The sequence below is a fragment of the Arvicanthis niloticus genome, chromosome 30, assembly GCF_011762505.2.
Source record: "Arvicanthis niloticus isolate mArvNil1 chromosome 30, mArvNil1.pat.X, whole genome shotgun sequence".
NCBI lineage: Eukaryota > Metazoa > Chordata > Mammalia > Rodentia > Muridae > Arvicanthis > Arvicanthis niloticus.
The window spans coordinates 4,478,872-4,502,317 of NC_133438.1; the positions used below are offsets into that span (position 1 = coordinate 4,478,872).

At 48.4% G+C, this 23,446-nt stretch overlaps 1 protein-coding gene across 3 annotated transcripts; it reads right to left on the reverse strand.

The window, feature by feature from the left end:
- Nucleotides 1-514: 514 nt before the first annotated feature.
- Nucleotides 515-21,904, reverse strand: Znf444 (zinc finger protein 444). 3 transcript variants are annotated; one of them, XM_076927590.1, is made up of 4 exons: nt 21,680-21,904; nt 11,000-11,340; nt 6,121-6,229; nt 515-4,938 (listed from the first exon to the last, which is right to left on the reverse strand). In XM_076927590.1, exons 2-4 carry the CDS (start codon nt 11,309-11,311, stop codon nt 4,358-4,360), a joined length of 1,002 nt encoding a protein of 333 aa, XP_076783705.1. In that variant the 5' UTR covers nt 11,312-11,340; nt 21,680-21,904; the 3' UTR covers nt 515-4,357. The 3 variants fall into 3 exon arrangements, with proteins under 3 accessions (XP_076783705.1, XP_076783704.1, XP_076783703.1); XM_076927589.1 differs by lacking the exon at nt 21,680-21,904 and adding an exon at nt 21,222-21,371; XM_076927588.1 differs by lacking the exon at nt 21,680-21,904 and adding an exon at nt 11,423-11,495.
- Between the last annotated feature and the right edge of the window lie 1,542 nt (nt 21,905-23,446).

Genomic DNA, 23,446 nt, shown 5'->3' on the forward strand with positions numbered 1-23,446 from the left:
CTACTTTCCTGAGCTCATGGGTATTCCAAATGAGACATACAAATGTGAAGACATGGGCTGAAGAGATGGCTCAGAGGTTAAGAACATTGGCTGCTCTTCCAGAGGTCCTGAGTTCAATTCCCAGCAACCACATGGTGGCTCACTACCATCTGTAGTGGGGTCTGATGCCCTCTTCTGGTGTGTCTGATGACGGCAACAGTGTACTCATCATATATATAAAATAAATTAAATTTTTAAAAAAGAAGAAAGAAAAAAACAAATGTAAAAACATAAAGCTAACATCCACAAATGAGAGAAAGTGTGATGTCTGCCTTTCTGGGTTTGAGTTACCTCCCCCGGAATGACTGATTCCAGCTCCATTCGTTTACCTGTGAATTTCAATTGTGTGTCCTTAAGAGTTGAATAGCCCCATTGTGTACATGTATATTTTCATCGTTTAATGGACATCACTGGTTGATGAACATTGTCTTAGTTAGGGTTTTACTGTGTGAACAGACACCATGACCAAGGCAACTCTTATAAGGACAACATTTAATTGGGGCTGGCTTACAGGTTCAGAGGTTCAGTCCATTATCACGGTGGGAGCATGGCAGTGTCCAGTCAGGTATGGTACAGGAGAAGCTGAGAGTTATACATCTTCATCTGGAGGCTATTAGGAAAATACTGACTTCCAAGCAGCTAGGATAAGGGTATTAAGCCCATGCCCACAGTGACATACTTACCCCAACAAGGCTACACCTCCTAATAGTGCCACTCCCTGGGCCAAGCATATACAAACCATCACAGATATCTAGGCAGTTTACACCTTCTGGCTATAAACAGAGCAGCAATGAACACAAGCAAGCAAGCATCTCTATAGTAAGATGGTATAGTCTTTTGGGTATGTGCCCACAAGTGGTGCAGCTGGTTTTAGTTTCTGTTGGTTTTAGAACCCTCCAGGCTGACTTCCACAGAGCTTGCACTAGTCTGTACTTCCACCAGCAGGGAGTATATGGTCACCTTCCCCAACACCAACACTTGTCATCTATTTATTTATTTTGGGTTTTTCCAGACATGGTTTCTCTTTGTAGTCCTGGCTGCTCTGGGACTCACTCTGTAGACCAGGTAGGCCTCAAACTCACAGAGATCTGCCTGCCTCTGCTTCCTGGATGCTGGGATTAAAAGTGTGCACCACCACTGCCCAGCTTTTTTTTTTTTTTTTTTTCAATCTTTAAGTCATAGCCAAAATAATCTCAGTCATTTTAACTTGCATCTTCACTGATGGGCAAAGATGCTGAACATTTTACAGATGTTTAACCTTTGGAGAACTCTGCATATTTCCACGCCTCACTTAAAATTGGCTTGCTTTCACGATGCTTCGTTTTCTTAGTTCTTTATATATTCTGGGTGCAGACTCTCCGCTAGATAGCTGGTAAAGACCTCTTTTCTCGCTCTGTCATTTCGCCTGAACGATGGTGTCCTTTGCTGTGCGAGCTCTTCAGCTTCAGGGGGTCCCATTTATTGTTGGTCTTAGTGCCTATGCGATCAGTGCTCTGTTCAGAAAGTCCCTTTCGGGGACGAGTGCAAGCCTATTTCCTATCTTTTCCTCTAGCAGATTCAAGGTATCTCGTCTTATGTTGATGTCCTTGGCCCATCTGGAGGTGAATTTTTATGCAGGGTGATAGATATGGATCTATGTTCATTCTACACGTGACTATCCAGTGTGACCAGCACCATCTGTCAAAGATGCTGTCTTTTCTCCAGAGTGTATCCTTGGCCTCTGGGTTAAATACCAGTGGCTATAGGAGTGTGGGTTCTCGATTCTGTTTCAGTACAATGATTCTGCTTTTATGCCAGTGCAATGTTATAGATGCTGATGAATTGAATTCAGGTCCTGTGTTTACAGAGCAAGTGCTCTTACCCACTGATTTATCTTAGCCAAGCAGTTTTCACTGTGTGCTTCCTGCTATTGTCAAATGAGACACCCTGTGTCTTCACAACACCCACCTTCCCATCGCTCCATGTTCCTCCCAGTAACTTGAAAGTCTGCAGCTGATGTGACTTCTCCAGTCTGTCCCATTGCACAGCAAGACTGACATCTCCACATCACATGCTGCCATGAATGATACTGCATGGGTGTGGACCCTGAGCCATGTGTACACTTTGCATCGCTGTCTTGGTGTGGTTTTCAGAACCAGGGTTCGCTCATTAGCCATTTTGGTTGGACATTGAGGCTTGGCAGCTTTGTCAAAGGTAGCTGGTGGTATTTGCATCCATACCTTTGTCTGTCAAACAGAGTAGCTGTAAAATCTTGGAAAATCCAATTAGATAACTTTCCTACTTGTCTGCCACAAGAACCGGCAGTCGTGGGTGGCAGCAGCGTGACTGGTGAGGGCTGAGGGCTGGAGAGCCACAGTCAAGACTACTGAAGGTATGAAGGATGAGTTCGTGTGCTTATCCAGCTCCCTGAAATGCTTACGAAAATTCTCTTTGGAGCCGGGCAGTGGTGGCCCACGCCTTTAATCCCAGCACTTGGGAGGCAGAGGCAGGCGGGTTTCTGAGTTCGAAGCCAGCCTGGTCTACAGCGTAGTCGTAGTGAGGTCTAGGCCAGCCAGGACTGAAACCCTGTCTGGGAAAACCAAAACCAAACAAAAGAAGAAGAAAAGAAAAAGAAAAAGAAAAAGAAAAATTCTCTTTACAGAAAGGGCTGTCCACTTGCTTTTTCCTACCTGGGAGGTAGAAAAACTCCCAGAGACAATGCTTTCTTCTTAGTTCTAGAAACAGCCCTCACCCCTCACCACCAGAGGGCATCACTGCTTCAAAGCAATTTCTCATATAACCCTCATAGCTGGATTTCCTAGTGAACCTCCATTTCTGCCAGAGCCCCACCCCCAGCCATTCTGCTACTTATTCACACAGTTACATTCTTTTCCTAAAAGTTTAGTTGTATCCAGCTTCAACCATTTCTCTGGGTATGTACTCCAGGAAGGCCCCACGTATATATTAAGAATAAGGACCTGGTATGGCGGCCCACACCCTTATTCCCAGCACTCAGAAGGCAGAGGTAGGCAGATCTCTTGAGTTTGAGGGCAGCCTGATCTACATAGCAAGTTTTAAGACAGGGCTACATAACATCCCTGTCTCAAACGTAAGAATCCCACAAAACGAAACCAGAATGAAACTTGGGCATGGTGACATATGCCTTTTAAAATGCCAGTTGACATAGTGCAGCACTTAATAATCCTCAAAGTGGGGCGATGGAGACGGGAGAATCCGAAATCTGCAATCACCTTTGGTTACACAGCGAGCTCAAGGTCAGCTTGGATTGATTCAGCAAATTTCCATCTTAATACAAGAAACAGAACGAGCACTGGGATCCCTCTACCTCCCTCCACTTTGTGCAGCCATTATATAGAGTTCTGGTGAGGAAGCCGAGACCAGGGACTCAAAGCAGGTACCCAGAGAACCCAGCAGGGCCAGGCCAGGGACTGATCCAGCCAAAGAGCCTGCTCCACAGCAGATTGGGGCAGACTATATACCCAAAGAAATGCTTCCTAAAGACAAGTTAGGTCTAAATTCCCGGACTGCCACTGTTAAGAACTGAGGTCAAGGGGCAACTCTTGCCTTCCCAAGTCTAGAATGGAGTCTTCTCAGTAAAATATGCTTCCCAGACCTGCTGGCTAGCACTTGGTTATCTAGGAGTGGCCGGGAATCACCTATTAACTCAGCAATGGTGGTGGGCAACATTACAAGCACCATGACTTATGAAACTGGAACTACTGCCCAGAAAAGGGAGGGGGCCCACCTACCTGAAGCTATACAGCTAGGACAACCTGGATGGGAGTGTATCTGGTGTCAGACCTTCTCTCTCTTCCTGCAATGTGTGAGGTAGAGCCCCCAAGTCCCCTGTGCCTCAGATGCTCAGCTCTCACATGACCGGAGTCACAGACTCCTGTACATGCTGAGTCAGTCACTTTATTACTCTCTCAGATGCTGGTGACCTGCCATCTGTGACAAGCTTTCTCGGGCACCTCTCCCCACCTCATTCCTTTGGGCTATGGAGAGAACCAGATCTGGGTCTGGGCCTCCATTGGCTCGGACTCTGTCCTGGGGTTCAATATTAAGATCACCTTCCTTGGGAGGCGGGAGGAGTAGGGACTCTGCTCCTTCCCTAGGCCCCTTTTCCCAGGAGAGAAGTCTCTCCTCCAGTGAAAAGGGGATGGAATGAGGGAGGGAGAGAAGGGTATTTCGCAGGGGTGTGTGAAAGCTGAGAATTCCAGAAGGGAGGAAGTAGATGTGGGGCCTGAAAGGGAAGAGGCAATGGGGTTGGGAGGACTCAAAGGGGATGATGCCCTACAGCAGGTGTTTGGAACCACAGCTAGCCCAGAGCCCAGGGCGGAAAGGCACCACCACCCTCTGGACCTGGAGCTGAAGTCCCTTGCGCTACCGCAGCCGCCCGGCCATGGATACGCTGGTGACGGAGCACATGCTCACGCCTCCCAAAGCCCTTGCCACACTCCCAGCAGGCGAAAGGCCGCGCGCCAGAGTGTGTCTTGCGGTGTCGCACCAGGTGCTCACGCCAGTAGAAGGTCTTGCCACACTCGCAGCACGCGTGCGGCTTCTCGCGCGCCGGCAGGGGGCGCAATGCAGGCCCCGGGCTGCCAGGGTGCGTGCCGCGGTGACGCCGCAGATGCTCCTTGCGCCGGAACGCCTTGCCGCATTCGGGGCACGCGTGCGGCTTCTCGCCGGAGTGGCTTTGCCGGTGGCGGAGCAGATGCGCCGGCTTCAAGGGAGACTTGCCGCACTCCGGGCACGACACGGTGCCTGGGGCCGCCAGGAAGGCAGGGAGGACGGGTGCCAGTGGGGCTGGTGGTGGGCTGCCTGGCTCCTGCTTGTACGGGCGCATGGCCCCGCTGCTCCCCGTTGCAGGTACCTCTGTCCCGGAGGAGGCCCCGGTTCCTGAGAGGAAAAGGTACACTGCAGTCAGGGCTGAGGCATGGCTGGTGGGCAGCACACTTTGAGACGAGGGTGGGGGTGGTCCGGAGGGCAGGTTTCCCATCTCTGTGCCTCCTAACAAGGAGCCTCACACAGCCTAATAAATACCAATGTGGAGCTGACTGGACAGGGAGTAGGGAGTAATGAGTCAGAAAGCAAGTGGGAAGGCAGCGGAAGGAGTACTGGGGCAGTGGACCGATGGACACAAGGATGAGGGTACGTACTGATGTAAGAACAAAGGTGATGGATGGAGGAACCAGGTAGTGGGGAGAGAGGGACATTACAGAGGGACACGATGGGTGGGCTGACTGCATTCACTATAAGAAGTTGAGGGTATCCGAATGGAACAAGCTAATGGACAGAAGCAGGGAAACTACGGGATAGATGAACCATGTGACCCCTCTGTCTAGGTTTCCCGTCTGCTCTGTGGATCCCTGGGAAAATCTACAACCTTTGTTCCCACAGTTTTACACCATGAACTTGGCATCCTGTGGCGTCTGAAATGCCCCCATTGCTGCCCTATTCCCACCCTCAGCTACTATATGGTTTCTTCCTGGATATCTGGTGTCTGCCCGACCATCTAGAGATATAAGGAGTCCCCTCACCCTGACGTGATGAAACAGACTCCATGCCCAGCTCAGGGCTGGGTACATAACACAGAACACCACCATAGCACCTGGGATAGGAAGAGCACGTTGGGGTGCAGAGGCCCCAAGGCAGGCTGCCTGGGCCCAATCATGATTTAGCAGCATCCACCCTTGGGTGAGTCCTTTTAGAACCCTGCACCCAAATGCACTACAGCCAGATCTGGGCACAGCTGCATGCCTCAAATCTCGGCACTCAGGAAGACTAAAGCAGGGAACTCTATCGGCCTGGGCTGCACACGTAGACCTTAGCTCCAAAGATCACATCGCTTTAGGTATGCTATGGAGTTTCCATAGGCTGGCAGAGCACCACCTGGCAGACAGTAAACGTCTGAACACACCTTCCATGGGCTGACTCCCCAAGGGCAGGGACATGTGTGAGCTGGCTGTCCCTATAGCATTCACTAAGTTAATATTGCCAGGTCAGTCCCTGACTTAGCCTGGGAGACACGGACTTCTTTCTTCATCAAGAATGAAGTGGGGAAAGGGGCTGGCTGCTCACCTAAGGGAATTACCCCACTTTCTTCCTTTCCAACACTGACCCCCGGGCCTTCTGTCATATCCCGAGGTGCCCTCATTGCTGACGACCGATCTGGGGAGGCTGCTGGGCCCTGAAATGAGATAGCAGATGCCAAATTGAGAAATTATAATAGCTTGTATTTGCCTTCCTCCCTCCACACAGTTCTGAAAAAATCCTGTTGCCTGTTTAATTGTTTTGTTTTTCTCTGTGTATCCCTGGTTGTCCTGGAACTCTGTGGTCCTGGCTGGCCTTGAATTAGAGATCTGCCAGCCTCTGCCTCCTGAGTGCTAGGATTGAAGGTATGCAACACTACTGCCTGTTTTGTTCTGTTTTTGTTTTTTGGAAGATTCATTTCTGTGGTTTTGGGAGTTGGTGTATAGGCATACATGTATGTGGAGACCAGAGGAGGGTATCCGATCCTCTGGAGCTGAAGTTACAGGAAGTTGTGAGCCACCTGCCATGGGTTTTGGAAACCAAACTCCAGTCCTCTGCAGGAACAGCAAGAGCTTACCTGAAGCGCCTTCTCTCCACCTTTAGAGTGTGTGTGTGTGTGTGTGTGTGTGTGTGTGTGTGTGTGTGTGTGTGAGAGAGAGAGACAGGGATGGGAAGTCAAGTTGTACATGTGAACATCAAGAGAATGACTTCTGAAAGTTGGCTTTCTCCTTCCACCATGTGAAGTTCAGTTCCTCATCAGGCTTAGTGACAAGAACCTTTATCCACTGAGCTGCCTCGCTGCATGTTCCAAGGGAAGCGGGGTACCATATTGGAGGCTGCTCAAATTCGGTCTCCTGTCAACCAGTACAAGCAAGTTCCTTGGAAATGGGGTTCCAGCCTCAGGTCAGTGTTCAAGTGGTGGCAGCCATGGCCAATACCCTGTGGCCTCTTAAGAGGCCCTGAGACAGATCCATCCCCCCAAGTCACTCTCACCCTCTGGCCCACAGCAACAGGTAAGCCATTCATTTGTTTTGAATCTTACTTGAGCTGCTGGTGGCTAGGTAAAATGCAAACTTTAAGCAACTTTTAACTCAGAAAAGCATGAAGTTAAGAACCAGGACACATAGTAGATTCCTAAGCTCACACTCCCAAGAAGTATTGCTCAGAATTTCCTCCAGTGCTAGGAAAGGAGAGCTGCGGGAGCTACATACACTAGGCCCCTCTCCTCACCTCCTGTCTTATGCTCTGGACCACTGGCTGGAGGGTGACCTAGAGCACACGGGAAAAGCACGGGTGACTCATAAGCATTCCCAGCAGTGTGGCTCCTGTAGGCACCTGCTCTGCCTGTGTGGGAGAAAGACGAACAGCCTAAGTAGTCACTTGATGTTGGTGGACTACATCAGTTCGTTGCTCAGGCAGCTTCTAGCTTTACAGACTGAGAGCCATCTTTTGAACTCACTACGAGGCCAGCCTCTACCTCTGCTGGAATTACAGGCATGTACCAAGTCCTACCCTGTAATGCTTGTATACTGATGTACCCCATCACTCAGCTGGGCTCAGCCTTGAATGACAGGTTCTGTTGCAGAGTTGTACTTCACTGGTAAATTTCCTGATAGAACAGTCTTTGCTTCTGTGTAAAGCTCGATGGCTACAACACACCAGCTTATAAATCCTTGGCTGGATTTGAGCAGACAATATTCTACTTGAGATTCTTGGATCTACTTTCCTTGAGATAGTCCTTGGCTTGCCCTTTCAGGTTGTGTTTGAAACGGCTTGGTTGGACTGTAGGGTGATAGTAGCAGAGGGTTGGCAACCTAGCAAGATGAGCTGGGTGCTACCCCCCTTCATAATCTTAGCAGTTTATAAAATGTTTAAGAATGATCCATTCCTTAGAGATTTGGCAGCACTTCAACACATAAAACTGCCAGGACCTGGTGCCTTTTTTGTATAAGGTCTTCGGTCACTGTTCTGATCCTTCTGCCCTGATTTCCAGGATTCAGATTTTGTTTGTTTACTGTATGTGAGTACTCTGGTTTTCAGGGTCCAGATTTACATTCATTTATTTATTTATCTATTTAATGTATGTGAGTACACTGTAGCTGTCTTTGGACACACCAGAAGAGGGCACTGGATCCTTTTATAGATGGTTGTGAGTCACCATGTGGTTGCTAGGAACTGAACTAAGGAGCTCTGGAAAGCAGTCAGTGCTCTTCACTGCTGAGCCATCTCTCCAGTTCAGATCTATTGCTTCTTTATGAGACAACACTGGCAATTTGAGTTTCATCCCCCAAGAGTCCATTCCCTCTAGGTTTCAAACATGTGCAAGCTGCTCCAGCTTTGGTAGCTCTATGGATGCTCACTGCCCATGCTGCTTCAGTTCTTGCTCCTGGTATCTGTATCTGCTGTTTCTCCTTTTGTTCCCAGGCAACGTGCTACAGAGGCTTGTGGTTGCTCTGACGCTTCTCAAAGGCTGAGGGCTCTAACGGTCAGCATGCCTTGGATCACTTCTCTTTTTACTAGTTTTTCCCCTTGTCACACATCATACACTCAGTACTTTGTGCTAAGTTTCCATGTTCCCAGCTGCCTCTGGGGTTCTGAGACTTCCCTCAATTCTGAAACAAACTGGTTTGGCGTTTCCTGTGGTAGTAACCACAGGCACAGGCCAGAGCTGACTCTCCCCAGTTTCCTAGTCCAGCCACCAGCATTTCTGTAGGCTTCTTGGGCTGGCAGACATCCTGCCCCCAGGGTCTCAAACAGTCCTGTGGCTATTTGTATACTGAGACCAGAGGCTGGATTACCACAGGCAAGTCATTCTATCTCATAAAGGCCACGTTCTCTCTCAAGAGAAGTGAGCAAGCAAAATACACTTGGGCATTCTGGTGTGAAACGTCAAGGCCGGGCCGTGTTCCTTATTACTGCCAAACAAGCATTTATATAGCACCCACTAATGACAGTTCCAACTGGGGACACATGAAATAAACAGGACAAAGCTCCTGACTGAGTAGGGCTGAGTCTACAATACAGCTTGGACCACACACATCACCGGAGAGAGACACATGCGCTATGGTGGTTTATACTGGCACCTCAGCAGGACCAGTATCATCTAAGAAAGAGCCCCTGTGCTTCTGTGGGGCAAGACTGTGTGGCCATTCCACTGGTAGCTTCTCTGACTGAATCTAGCAACAAGCTGAGAACCAGGTGTAGTAGCACACACATTTAATCCCGGCACTTAAAAGGCAGAGGCAGACAGATCTCTGAGTTTGAGGCCAGCTTGTTCCACAGAGTGAGTTCCAGGACAACCAGGGTTACACAAATCATTTCTTGAAAAACAAACAATAAAATTAATAAAGAGTTGGGCAGCAGTGTTCACTGCTCTCTGCATTCTCTAGCTGCTCCTAGCTCCTAATGTACCCTGGAACTGTAAGCCCAAAGAAGCTTTCTTCGTTAAGTTGCTTTTGGTAGGGTATTTTATCATAGCAATGACAGGTAATACAGGCATCAAGACCATCTCTAGAAGGAAATTCCCCAGCCGGGCAGTGGTGGTGCATGCCTTTAATCCCAGCACTTGGGAGGCAGAGGCAGGTGGATTTCTGAGTTCGAGGCCAGCCTGGTCTACACAGTGAGTCCAGGACAGCCAGGGCTACACAGAGAAACCCTGTCTTGGGGGAAAAAAAAAAAAAAAAGAAGGAATTTCCCTATACCCTCCAAACCCCAAAGGCCGGAGGCAATGAGCAGAGTCATTAGACCCAGAAAGCCCAAGGACATCCATGCTCGGAGATTCTCTGAATCATAAGGGCCCTACCACTTAGCCATTAAAATAGATTTTTTTTATGGTTGGTATTTTCAGACATGGTCTTACTCTGTAGACCAGGCTGGCCTCAAATTTAAAGTCCTCCTAACTTAATTCCCACTAATGAGATTATAGGTGTATATCACCACATATATCTTCAAAGGGATTTTTCTTTTTAAAAGAAACAGAGAGTGTGGGCCAGGGAGATGGCTTAGCAGGTAAAGGTGCTTGTTGCCAAGCCTGATATACTGAATCCCAGATGGTAGAAGGAGACCCAACTCCTGCAGTTGCCCTCTGACTTCCCCACACGCAAGCTGGTGTATGCATGACCCCACCCACTAACACCACACAATATCAGAAGAAAAAAAATAATTACCCAACAGAGAGCTGGCTGTTGGCTTCTGGAAAGTCATATATGAGCCTTCAAATGTCACACCTGGAAAGAGGGGGCCTCTGCTTGGACCCGGACCAGACAAAAGAAGCATGGTCTAAGGTGGGAGTTTGAAGCATGCAGTATTAGCAGGCAGCCACATGGGCAATCTGCCATGTTGCAAAGCTTGAGGCCTGGTAAAAACTCTGTATAACAAGCCTTAGGTGTCCTCAATGGCAGCACTCCCTGCTTCTATTTTCTGTTTTCGGGTTTGTTTCTTTTTAAAGAGAAGGTTCTTGTTTAGTTACAGGCTGGTCTTAAACTCTCCATGATCCTTCTGCCTCAGCCTCTTTTATAGGTATGCACTACTGAACTGGACTAAGGGCTCCCTGCTTGTTGCTCCCCACTCTCCAGCCGGCCCTCTACTCAACATCATCAGTAGAGGACAACCTGTGCTGTCCCCTGAGACTTCCGTTAGCTGATGTCCTTTCTCTACATTAATGGGAACCCGGGCCAAGCAGGCTTCAGCTAGACTTTCCAGCCAACTATTTCTTGCTTGAGGGAGGAACTGGGAACTGCTGACACAAATGACACTGGAGAGGCACCTTTGCATCTTTGGACGAGCAACTGTCACCCCAGCACCAGCCATAGACCCCCACCTCCATTTTCAGGGTGCTTTTGCATATGTGTGATGTGCGGCCACAAGCTGAGAAGCATAGTCCATAGTAGCCCCTCCCACACCACAGCCACCACGGCCTCCTGCTCACCCAGAGCTCCTCCAACAGCGCCACAGCCTCCTCTCCACTCTGGGGCCGGCGGCTGCACACCCACGCCTGGGTGTCTGCAGGGAGGGCGCTCAGGAACTGCTCCAGCACCAGCAGCTCCAGCATCTGCTCCTTCGTGTGCACTTCCGGTTGGAGCCAGTCCCGGCACAGGGCGCGGAGCAGCCCCAGGGCCTCACGTGGCCCTGCTGCATCGCCCAGGTGGAAGTGGCGGAAGCGGTGCCACGGGGAGTCGAGCGTCAGGGCCTCAACGGCCAGGTTCTCCTGCTTCACTGGCTGGGGCGCCGGGGCCTCCATGGGGCCGCCTAGGTTTGAGTTACCAGCACCTGTAAAGAGGAACAGTCAACAAAGGGAGAGTCCGGCTCAGCAGTCCTGACTATGGCCCCCTATGTGGGCAAGGGAACTCGCCTGAAGTCAAATGGATATTGACCATTACTGGCTCGTCCGGATCGTAGCAGTCTTTTGGGCTTTGACTTCCTATTCTGCAAAATGAAAGCATACCTGCTTGCCTCTCTGACCAAAGAGATGACGGACCATTGGCAAAGGCTCCTGGGATCCTTTGATCCCAGTGCTTAAGAAAGGGTGATTAGAATTACCTGTTCTATGGGTTATATAGAAACCTAATAAAGTAGAAGCGTGTGTGTGTGTGAGAGAGAGAGAGAGAGAGAGAGAGAGAGAGAGAGAGAGAGAGAGAGAGAAAGAGAGAGAGCTAAATGAGATCACTGAGTAATGGGGCCAGAGCCTCAACTGGATCTCTCTCCTCACTAAACAAAGCTTCAGTACCAGGAATGGCTTACATCTAATCAAGTTGTTGGCCAAAGGGGCCCTATGGGAACCCCCAAACAACCTAGGCTATTGCCAAGGTTATCTGTTGCTCTCACAAACTGATAGTCTCAAGCCCTACTGCCCAAGTCTAACACCTACAGAACTCCCTGAACACCGACAGAGAGGGTGAGCCGGTGCCTACCCAGAGCCTTTACCCCTGGGACTGGTGTTCATGGCACTGGGAGATAACTGCACAATGCCAAAGGAGAAGGGTAGACAACCCAGCTGCAAACCCTTCCATCTGCAAGATGCATGGTTGCAATAGTGACACAAAAATAACCTACCACAATCTGACAGGATTTAAGGTCTATTCTATGAGATGAAATCTATTCCTGACGCTGCTCAGGTGACCAAGAAGCTGAAACTAGATCCCAGGGACCTAGGGGAAAACCAAATACTACTGTTCTGCTAAAAGAACCCAGCAATAAAATAACTCTTAATAGCATTCTGTTACAGCCACAGAGCAGTGCTTTGCTCAGCCATCATAGAAGCTTACTCCTGAAGTAAAGGGGAATAAACACAGAGACCAGGGGCAGGGTGAGAAGCCATGGAACAGTTAGTCCTAGCTAGGCAGGATGTCTCCATCAAATCCCTCCCCTCAGGGCTCAGGGAATTTTGTAGAAGAGGTGATGGAGTGACTATAAGAGGCAGAAGGGGATGGAAGCCACCAAGGAAACAGTGCCTTCCATGTATAACAGGACAGACATGAACTCAGAGACTGTGGCAGGATGTACGGGGCCTGCATGGGTCTGCCCCAGATGGGGTCCCTGAACTGAGAGTGGACACATGCCTCCATTCCTAACCCAGAGGCTATCTCCAAATGATAACCACTTGGAAATTAAAAATGAGTTTTCTCCAACAGACCCTCTGGGTATACAAACCAATCTTAAGGGCAGGCTCCATATCCAGCAACAGAAAACAAACTCACTGGGATTTTGAAGGCTGTCTCATATTAATCAGGACATCTTTAAATTTTATTTTTATTTTATTTATTTTTTATTTTTTTAACCTTATAGGTCCTTTGCATAGTTTTTTATGAGAGTCTTTTGTATCTGTTTCTTGTGCTTGTTTTTTGGTTCTTTGTCTGTGTTTGTTTTGTCCTGTCCTGATTTATTTTTGTTTCATCTTACTACTATTCTTCAGATGCCTGTTTGTTTTCTAAGGAGACAGAAAGAGCCTGGCCTTGGGTGGGGATTTGGGGAGAACCTGGGAGGAGCTCGGAAAAGGTGTACAGTAAAAAGCCCAAACTCACTTTGGGGTTCTGGAACTCCACTAATCCCAGAGCCCACCCTGAAATCCCATCAATCCCCACACCAGAAAGCTCTGTACCCACAACAAACAGGATATAAAATCTGCCTCCTACTCAGCTCTTTGCTGTTTCTGGCCAGTCCAAGCAGAGGCAGCCTCAGCCACCCTGTGTCTCTCCCAATAAATCTCTTGTGTGAGGATTGTTATGCGGTGTAACTCTGTGGTATTCCTTGGCTTCCGACTTCCAGGATATCTTTAGCTTGAGCTGCAACACTTGCATTGGGAAAACATTTCCCCTCAGAGCTGTAACACTTATAGAAGGGAAACCATAATCAAAATATATTGCATGGAAAAAAATCTATTTTCAATAAAAGAAAAAACAGGAAAAAAAAGAGAAACTTTATTAAAATTCAAATAAAAGAAATAAAAAACCTCCCTCTCTTATAGCAGACCACACTTAAATCTTGGCCTTGTCCCTCCCTAGTGCCACCTTGGCCAGGCAGACTCTCCTTCTTCCTAGTTTCCTTGTGGCTATTAAACTAAGAGACACAAGAAAATGCCACATTAGCCGGGCGGTGGTGGCGCATGCCTTTAATCCCAGCACTTGGGAGGCAGAGGCAGGTGGATTTCTGAGTTCGAGGTCAGCCTGGTCTACAGAGTGAGTTCCAGGACAGCCAGGGCTATACAGAGAAACCCTGTCTCGAAACCCCCCCCCCCCAAAAAAAAAAAAAAAAAAGAAAATGCCACATTAACAATTAGCCCTAAGATGCACCCACTGGTGCAACCGCAGTGTGACAGTTTCAGGGGTAACCCACGGTTTCTGATTGGCTTTGAGGCCCACTCCTCAAGAGGGAATTCCTACCCATTACTATAATAAATCTAATCAAAAGCCTATGGCTGGAAATGTCACAGGCCCTCGTGAGGATGCTGCTGCTGTTGTGCACAGGCATCATGTGCCCGTCACACTGCCTCCTAAATATTTACGCTTATGTCCATACAGCTTGGTTCTGCTGTCAGCTTTGGTCAGAGCTTCTTTTTTTTTGTAGTGAGCCATTACTACAGACACTCATAGCTAGTCAAAGTGCTGAGGACAAGTGGTGTTTGAGTGTTAGGCCTAAGTGGGACATCTGTATCACTCCGTCCAAGGCTCAGAGTAGAGTGAATTGGAGAGGGAAGAAAGAATGTAACAGAGAGAGATGGAGTGTTGCAGAACACCTGCCAGTTGCACTCCTGAACTAACTCACTCACTCTCTCTCTCTTTTTTTTGTTTTTTTGTTTTTGTTTTTTGAGACAGGGTTTCTCTGTGTAGTCCTGGCTGTCCTGGAACTCACTCTGTAGACCAGGCTGGCCTCGAACTCAGAAATCCGCCTGCCTCTGCCTCCCAAGTGCTGGGACTGCCCGGCCCACTCCTGAACTCTCAGCAGCTACAATTACCCTCAAATCTGGCCTATCAACATTCGCTCAGAGGTCAGAGGGTCAAGAGACCCTGAGACACCAGGAGGAACCAGTTAACAGTTGCTACCGGGGAGGGCTCTAAGGTCCACAGGCAGTTAACATTTCTCCAGTCTACACTCATATAAATAACCCCTCACCCATGCTCAGGTAAAAACCTCATTAACTCATAGGGCTGGGTGGGGTGGGGGCACAAAAGAGAGACAAACTGAGAAGAGGAAGGGCACCAGGGGAGTGACAAGAGGACAAGAGGGTTATGTGTGTCATAATTAATGTATGCGAATAAAAATATTTAAATAGGGGGAGGGGCTTGAGAGCTGCTTAGCTGTTAGGAGCACTCACTGCTCTTCCATAGGACCTGTTCCCAGGACCCAGACTGGGTCCTTACAACTGGCTATTGCTCCAATTCTAGGGGAATCTGACTGTCTTCTGGCCTCTTGGGACACTCAAATGTGTCACACATACTCAGAAACACACACACACAAATTTTAAAGACCTCTTAAAAGACTTTAAAGTGACCACAGGAAGGACTCTCAGTGGTGCCTGGCCTGTAGATGTGGGTACCACCTGTCCTGACTGCTTACTACCTGATTACTAAAGGGAAGAAGCAGAGAAGTGGAGTGGGACTGAGGCGCCTGAGCTCACCTGGGGACGCCTCCTGAGGAGGCTTCCTCTCAGAGCTGTGGTTCCTGGGCTCCAGTGTCTCAGGATGCCCTCCCACTGGGATACCTTCTCCCCGCATAGTGTGGTCACTGGGCATTCGAGTCCCAGGATGCATTTCCACTGAGATACCTTCTCTAGAGCTGTGTGGTTTCTGGATTTCCCAGTCCCAGGATGCTCTTCTATCCCAGCAGGAACACTTACAATTACTGAAGGATTCCACCCAGTATCTGACTTTCTTTTCAAATGGCCCAGGCTGGTCTCTCACTCACTAAGCTTCCTGGGATAACCTTGAACTTCTGACCTTCCTGCTCCCACCTTTCAAATGCTAAGATCATAGGTATGTATTACTATGCCAGCTCTTCTCTTTTTTTTTTTTTTTTAAGAGGGCACTAATCCTAAGAGTGAGGGCTCTACTCCATGACCCTATAATGTTCTCTTACAGACACTTTGGGGGCTAGGGTTACAGTCAGTGAAGTCAGGGTGGGGGAGGAGGGCAGACACAAGCTCTGCGGTAGCAACTACCAAATTATGTTTGAGAGCTGGCAAATGTGGCCAACTGCCAAGTGCTCCCCAGAACCTATCTGTCTGTGTTTCCCTCGCAAACCCTCCAAGCCACAGGAAAGCCAGCTGCCCTTCCTCTTCCCCAGTTCCTCAAGACAGATGGTGGATGAGGATATGGCTCTAAACCTGGAAGGTGGCTTGACTCCCAGGGGATAGATGGAAAGACATTCTGATTGTCAGGCAGGAGGTAGAGTAAACAAAGGTGCTCATGGCTGAAGGGTTCAGGCTAAAGACACAACTGAACACTCTGGGACATTCTCCATATGGTGTCACCAGGCAACGTGCGTGCATCAGCTGCACCAAGAATGAGAAATACTGGCCTGGAACCACCATCCTCAGAGAGCTGAAGACTCATGGGGTCCTGTCAAAAACACTAACACAGGAGTATCATTTCCATGGTAACGCTATGTCTAAGGTTAGAAGTCCATGGTTTCTTAAGTCAAAGCAAAGAACCTCCTACAGATGTGGCACTCTGAGCTTGCTAACTAACACGCGGGAAGACATCTACCCCATCTTCACCATAACTTGGGATCAGGATGCAAAACATTGGTTTACTGTCTTGTGCCCTCCACGTTATGCACGAGCTCTCTACAGCCTGGCACTGGCTTGGCTTCTATCTCTTCCAATCTCTTCTGGAGTCTTTACATTGCAGCTCCATGGGCTTCCTGTCCATTAAAAGGCTACATCCTACCTCTGGCACTAGAAACCTAGCGGAACTACCCAGGGCTATGGATCTTAGCGGAGAACTTACCACCTCCAGTTTGCTGGATCAGCAAAGACAGAAAAGCACAACTATCATAATAGAGAGATCAATGGACAGTGGGGAATTCAGCCCCTAAAGATACGTTTACAACACAACTCTTGCACCCAAGGCTCAGGAAACACTGCAGAAAAAGCGGCAGAAAGACTGCAAGAGCCAGAGAATTAGGAAGTCTAACAGGGAACCTACACCCACAGTACCCCAACAGCACAGCTGCCAAAACAAGGCCTGAACGGTGACAAAAATCAATAGATACACTGAGAAGAAATCCTACCCCTAGGCAAGTAATGACTGGAGAGAGGGGGGGCGGGGAGGGAGAGAATGAGAATATTAGCCTCTCTCAGGGATGAGTTCCCTAGTTGGCTTGTGGGCTTGTGTGTGTGTGTGTGTGTGTGTGTGTGTGTGTGTGTGAGAGAGAGAGAGAGAGAGAGAGAGAGAGAGAGAGAGAGAGAGAGAGAGAGAGAGATTGATTTTCTGTATAGCCCTGGCTGTCCTGGAACTCACTCTGTAGACCAGGCTGGCCTCGAACTCAGACCTCGAACTCAGAAATCCGCCTGCCTCTGCCTCCCAAGTGCTGGGATGAAAGGCGTGTGCCACCACCACCGCCCGGCCTAATTGACTTTCAATACCAAACAGCCAGCCCTGAAATCATATACATCCAAGCAACACTCAATGGACTGAGTATATTGTACTTACGTATCACGTGTGTGTATAGTTACTTTTTTCAAAGAAAAGGAGCTCACCAGTTTGGGAGGCAGTGTGGGGGATTGGAGTAGCAGAGGGATATTTATATTAAAATTAAATTATATTTATATATAACTATAAATTCCATGTTTATATTATAATTAAAATTATATCTTAATTTAGGGGTGGGGGTTGAGACAGGGTTTCTTTGAGTAGCCCTGGCTGACCTAGAACTCGTTCTGTAGACCAGAACGTCCTTGAGTTTAAGAGACCTGCTTGCCTCCAGCTCCCAAGTGCTGGGATTAAAGACCTGAGCCACCACTGCCGGGCTTTTAAGTTTTAATAAAGTTGCTGAGAGCTAAACTAATTGAACACAGCTAGAGGACCAAGAGACAAAACGCAGTAAAGAAGTAATTAAAGGAAAAATAAAACACCACTACTTCACATTAGTGTTGATGATCTGGCAGCTCAAATCACTCCAAAAAGCAGAGCCCAGCACCTGACTTTGTAAAGAAGGGACTCCTACAAAGACCAGGAGCCAGCGAGACGGCTCAGTGGATAAAGGCACTTACCTCCTCCATGCCTAAGGACCTGAGTTTGAGTCCCAGAACCCCCACTGTGACAGCAAAGAACTGACTCGTTCAAGCTGTCCTTTGTCCCATATAAATATGTATATAATGTGTATATGAGACACACACACATATATGCACCATGGCATGTTCATGTCAGCTCCTCCTCACCACATATAAACACACAAAATAAATGAAATTTTAAAAAAGAAAAGCAAGCCTTTCTCAGCATGCTTATCCTTTTTTTTTTAAACTGGAGTTATAGACTATTTTTTGCCGCTATGTGGGTATATGGGTGATGGGACTAGTTATCAGGGCTGGAGAGACGGGTCAGCTATTAAGAGCACTGGCTGCTCTCTCACAGAACCTGGGTCCAATTTCCAGAACCCACGTGGCTCCTCACACCTACCTGTAACTCCAGTTCCAGGATTTCTGACAACTTCATGAAGACATGCATGCCGGCAAAACACCAATGCACGTAAAATAAAAATAAAGGATATATTTTAAAAAGAAAAGGTACCCTGCCATCTAGAAGAGCAGCAAGTGCTCTTCACATCTGAGCCATGTCGCCAGCCCCTTGGCAAGCTTGTCTGTGAGGTGTCATTAGAACCTACTGTTCTGTGGCTTTACTATCTGAAGGTAAAACTTGCCATAAACTACATATCGACTTCCCCCAAACAAATTCCTTTCTTAGATGATGGAAAGGAACAACAAATAACTAACCTGGGTTGATCACCACTGTGGTGTGAACGCTAGGCAGGAGGAATGGGAATGGGTTCCCCCAGCCCTTTTCCCCCCAGGAGCCCTGGGAGACACAAGCCTATCAACGTATTAGTTTCCAATCATAAATGGTCTGAGCAGTCAATAACCCCACCACCACCACTCCCCCTTGTCAAAGTCCACAGCAGATGTCTTTCATGTCTGGATCAAGTGAAAGGGGGCATTCCTTTGAGGCAAGACCCAATTCCTGCAATAAAGAGAAAATTCAGTTTTATGACCTGAAGTGGCCAGCCTAGAGCCATATGGAAGGAGAAGACACACCTGTAGATGAGGTAAGAGAATGGAAGTAACAGTGCGATATGTATTTCGTATCCCTCAGAAGCCTCACCCTAGACTTTCACACTGGGCCTTGCAGGTGAGTCCCTGTACAGAATTCAAAAGGATGCCTATTGTCAAAGGTTAAGATGGAAAAACCTCTGAAAGTTCATGTTCAGGCACTGGCCTTCAGGGGCCAGATCAAAAATAACTCAGCACTGGCCCGGAAATGGGTGGTGAAGATCCTAAGCTGCTTGTAACCTACTGCAGGGCTGAGACTGAAGTGGTGGCAGGGGCTTGAAAGTAGCTGGCCGGAAAAGCAGGGGCTGGTGAGAGAAACAGTTAGCTATTCCTTCCCCACACCCGGCCTACAAAACTAACAGTCATTTAGGGCACTGGCTAAAAAGTTACTAACACTGACTACTTAGTAACTAGGTACTGACTAGTTAGTCTTTCTATGCTACACATCCCTAGTTCCAGGCCACAGAGAGTACTCTTAGCTGACAAACCAGTTAAACTAAATGCTACAAAAGTTAACAATTTCCTCCTTGCTTGGCCCCAAAGGATGGACAGTTGATTTCTTGCCTGAGGTCCAAGCTACCATGGGAGGAGAATTCTGTGTCACACTTCAATAATCTCTGTTTTTTTCTGCTTTTCTACTTCTCCAAGCTGTTGATTTTTGGAGGGGTGGGTACTCAAGCACACTCCATGCATAGTGCCTGTGGAGGCCTGAGGTTGAGGTTAGGGTGTCTTTACATTACTGAACCTGAGGCCTGCTGTTTCAGCTGGGATGAGAAGCCAGTGAACACACACTGAGATGCCCTTGTGCTCAACCTTTACCTGAATAAGGATGGTCCTCTGCTTGTACTTTAGACCACAGAGCCATCTCCCCAGCATCTGTTTTTGGTTTATTTTCTCTTTACTTTTATTCTATTAAATGCGTAACTTTCAGTGCCCCCTTCTTCTACCTCTCTTCCTTATACTTTTACCCAGATGTTCATTCTCTCTAACTCCATCAACAGTCCTTCAAAGGGCCAGGAATCTGCATTGGGCACTCTGTGCCCTCAGCTATACAACCCACCAAATATTTACTCGGAGGACAAGGGCTTAGGAATTAGAACAAATTCCAGATGCCTACCAGCAATGTGACCTTGATCAAAGAACAACTGCTCCTTTCAAACACTAATCTCCATTTCCTTGGCTGTAAAATGGGAACAACAAACGAGGCTGGAAAGTCAAGTACAAGTAAAGAGCACAAAAGTCCCCGGAACGCGGCTGGAGAGGTGGCTCAGCAGATAAGAGTACTAGCTGCTGCTTTTCCAGAGGACCTGGGTTCAATTCCCAGCACCCACATGGCAGTTCACAACTGAAACTCCAGAACCAGAGGATTCAACCAACACACATGCAGGCAAAACAAGGATGCACGTTAAAATAAAATCATTTTAAAAAAAAAAGTACCCAGAACAGCACTTGACAATAAACAAACTCCACTTATTGTATTATTACTAACACAAGTTTACCCTCAAACTCCTTGTGAATCGTTTACGTGAAACAAATGCCCAAGACTAAAATATAAATTAGAACAAGTATTAAAATAGCATATAAAAAGGAATGAAGATGAGTATTGTGGTAAATTTTTTTTATTCAATTACTTTCTCAGGTTTAAGCCTTGGCATGGTTCTCAGTGAGTGTAATTAAGGCCAGCCTGGGCTACAGGAGACGCTATCTAAAACAGCATCATCAACAACAACAAAAAAACCTGAACAAAACAAAAAAACTAGGCCAACACTTGTAATCTGAGCACGTGAGAGGCTGAGCCCGGAGGATCAGAACCAAGAGATTAAGTCCCTCTTATCCTGTAAATATCTGCCTCCAAGCCCCTTCTGCACATTAACGAATTTCTCTCGCGACAAGCTAATGAGGCGGATACGCTTTTAATAAATACTTCTCCCGAACCTCAACTCGACAGAAGTGCACGTGAACTTGAGAACAGCACACGGGACTAGCCACCTTGCACCGGTCTACGCTGCTATGGCGAGCCCCTGAATAGAAGACCCCTTCCCGCAAGCCTTTTCCAAGAGGTTGGAGGTCCCGGCGACCCAGGCTTTCTCAGTGGGGTCCAACTTCCACTCCACTCGCACTTTCCAACCATCCCAGGGCTCCACCTCGAACATCCCAGCCCCCTCCGGCTACCCAGCCTCCCCAGGCCTCCAACTCTCCCGCGTCTGCATCTCGCGTCCCTCCGGCTCCCCAGCCCGCCCCCAGCCCCCCCACTCCCGCCTCCTTACCATCCCCTCCCCCAAGCCGCCCATCCCTCCCCCTTCCTCTCCCTCCTCCAGACCTGGGTACCCCTCCCCGTGGCCCGCCCGTTCACCGGACTCCCCAGTCCCACCTTTTCCCTCCAGCTCACCTCACTCTCCTGGGCGAGGCCCCCCAAACACCCTCACCTTCCCGCACATGCGCACAAAGCTCATCAGGACTCCATGCCCCAGCAGGCTTTGCGCCAAATTCACCCGTACCTCCCCGCCCCCACGTCCCCTCCCTACAGTGGGAATCGCTAATTCTACCCAACACCTCCCCCCTCTCCCAGCTGGAAACTACATCTCCCAAGAAGCATCGCGGCAAAGCGGCTTTCCATTAGCCTTACTGCGATGACTCTCGTACGCTCGTGCTTCCCAAGCTAATCATCCCTGCCAACCCGAAAACTACGTTTCTTAAAGTGTAGAGAAGGAAAACCAGCTTCTTATTGGCTCACACTGGCGCAAACAGAGCGCTTCTGATTTTGGACTACATGTCCCAGATTCCACGTGCTATTTCTTCCCTCTACTGTCCCTCACAAGACGCCCCGCCGGCGGATCGCAGGCTTACGCAGACGTGTCGGGGAGGGACAGGAGGAATCCGTGGTTTCGTTGTCGTGGAAACCGGTGAAGGCTGCACACTTGAGAGACCGGCCTCCGGGACCTTTAAACGCCGGCGGAGGAGGTCGTGGAGGCTATGCCCGAGTTCTCAAATCAGCAGTGGGCGATCCGTCTCCTTGACAATAGTCGCCCTCCTCTCCAGTACTAGGTTAAAGGAAGGTTGAGGCTGGTCAGCGAAAACCGATCTCTGAGTATTAGTTCGCTCGTTCCGTACTGTCCACTCTCTAGCCTCAGTTTCCCCTCTTGTGAATAGGGAGGAAAATATTACCTGTCAAATGGCGCTTGTATAGTCCCTTCGGACACTAAAGCCTCCGTTTTCCTACCTCAGAAAAGGCAAGAAGGTTTTGGGTTTGCTCTTTGTGATGGCTATGGGTGTTTTGCTGAATCGGTGCACCATGTGGTCGCAGTACCCACGGAGGCCAGAAGACGGCGTGGGACTCCCTTAGAACTGTATTACAGACGGTTGTGAGCCATCTTGTGGGTGCTAGAAGTTGAATCCAGGTCTTTTAGAATAGCTTGTGCTTCGTTATTAACCTCTTTGCCATCTCTCCAACCCTATCCCCACTTCCCACTCCAAGCACCCACGCATGCACGCACACACCAAGAAGGTTATGAGATGTGGTTTCTGTTGGCTCTTACAAGCTAGTGGACCAGAGGAGACTCTCCCCTCCTCACTGGACTTCGAAAAAAGGTGACATTGGCAGACGAAGGAGCGCATGTGAAGCAGAAGTTGCTATTGTCCTTACCAAATTCGTGGGTGGACAATACCATTGTGCTAGTTTCTATTCACTAGCTAGTTTACAACTTAGAGACTGATCTTAACCCTACAGCAGTTAAACTTAACCCTGTCCCACCTCTCTGCCCCCTTTGTCCCTCATCTTGGTAAGTGTGCCAACCATACAAGTTGCTTTTCTATTTCTAGAGCCTGTAATACCACATTCCTATCCTACGTGGTGCTTTTCACATTCTAGTTGGATTTGTTTCACATACACTTTTAAACTTATTTTGAGACAGAGTCTCTTGTAGCCCAGGTTAGTCTCAAACTCACCGTGTAGCTAAGGATGACCCTCTGCCTCCGCCTCCGCCTCCAGAATGCCAGAATTTGAAGTGTGAACTACCATGCCCAGTTTTATTTTCATGTTTATCTACATTGTTTGTTGTTGTTGTTTTACTACATTTATTTATTGTAACTTGGGGGGGGGGGGGGAAGGTGGTGTTTGAGTGTCAGTTTGTTATGTGGAGGACAGAGGACAACTTTCAGGAGTCGGTTCTCTTTCCCCAAGCAGAGACTGGAGACTGAAAGCAGGATACTAGGCTTGACCGCAGGTGCCTTTACCCCCTGAGCCATCTCAAGGCCCAATTTCCTTCCTTTGTAAAACTGAACATTGTAATCTCAGCACTTGAGAGGTGGACACGGGAAGGTCAGGAGGTGGAGATCTTCCCCTTGACTGTACAGTGGTTTGAAGCCAGCTTGAGACTCTTTCTCAAAAAACAGTGAGATGGCTCAGCTGGTAAAAGTGCTTGCTGCCAAGCATGACCAGCTTTGATTCTTATGGTAGAAGAAAAGAACTGGGGCTGGAGACATAGCTCAGTGGTTAAGGACACTGACTGCTCTTCCAAAGGTTCCAAGTTCAATTCCCAGCAACCACATGGTGGCTCACAACCATCTGTAATGGGGTCTGATGCCCTCTTCTGGTGTGTCTGAAGACGGCTGCAG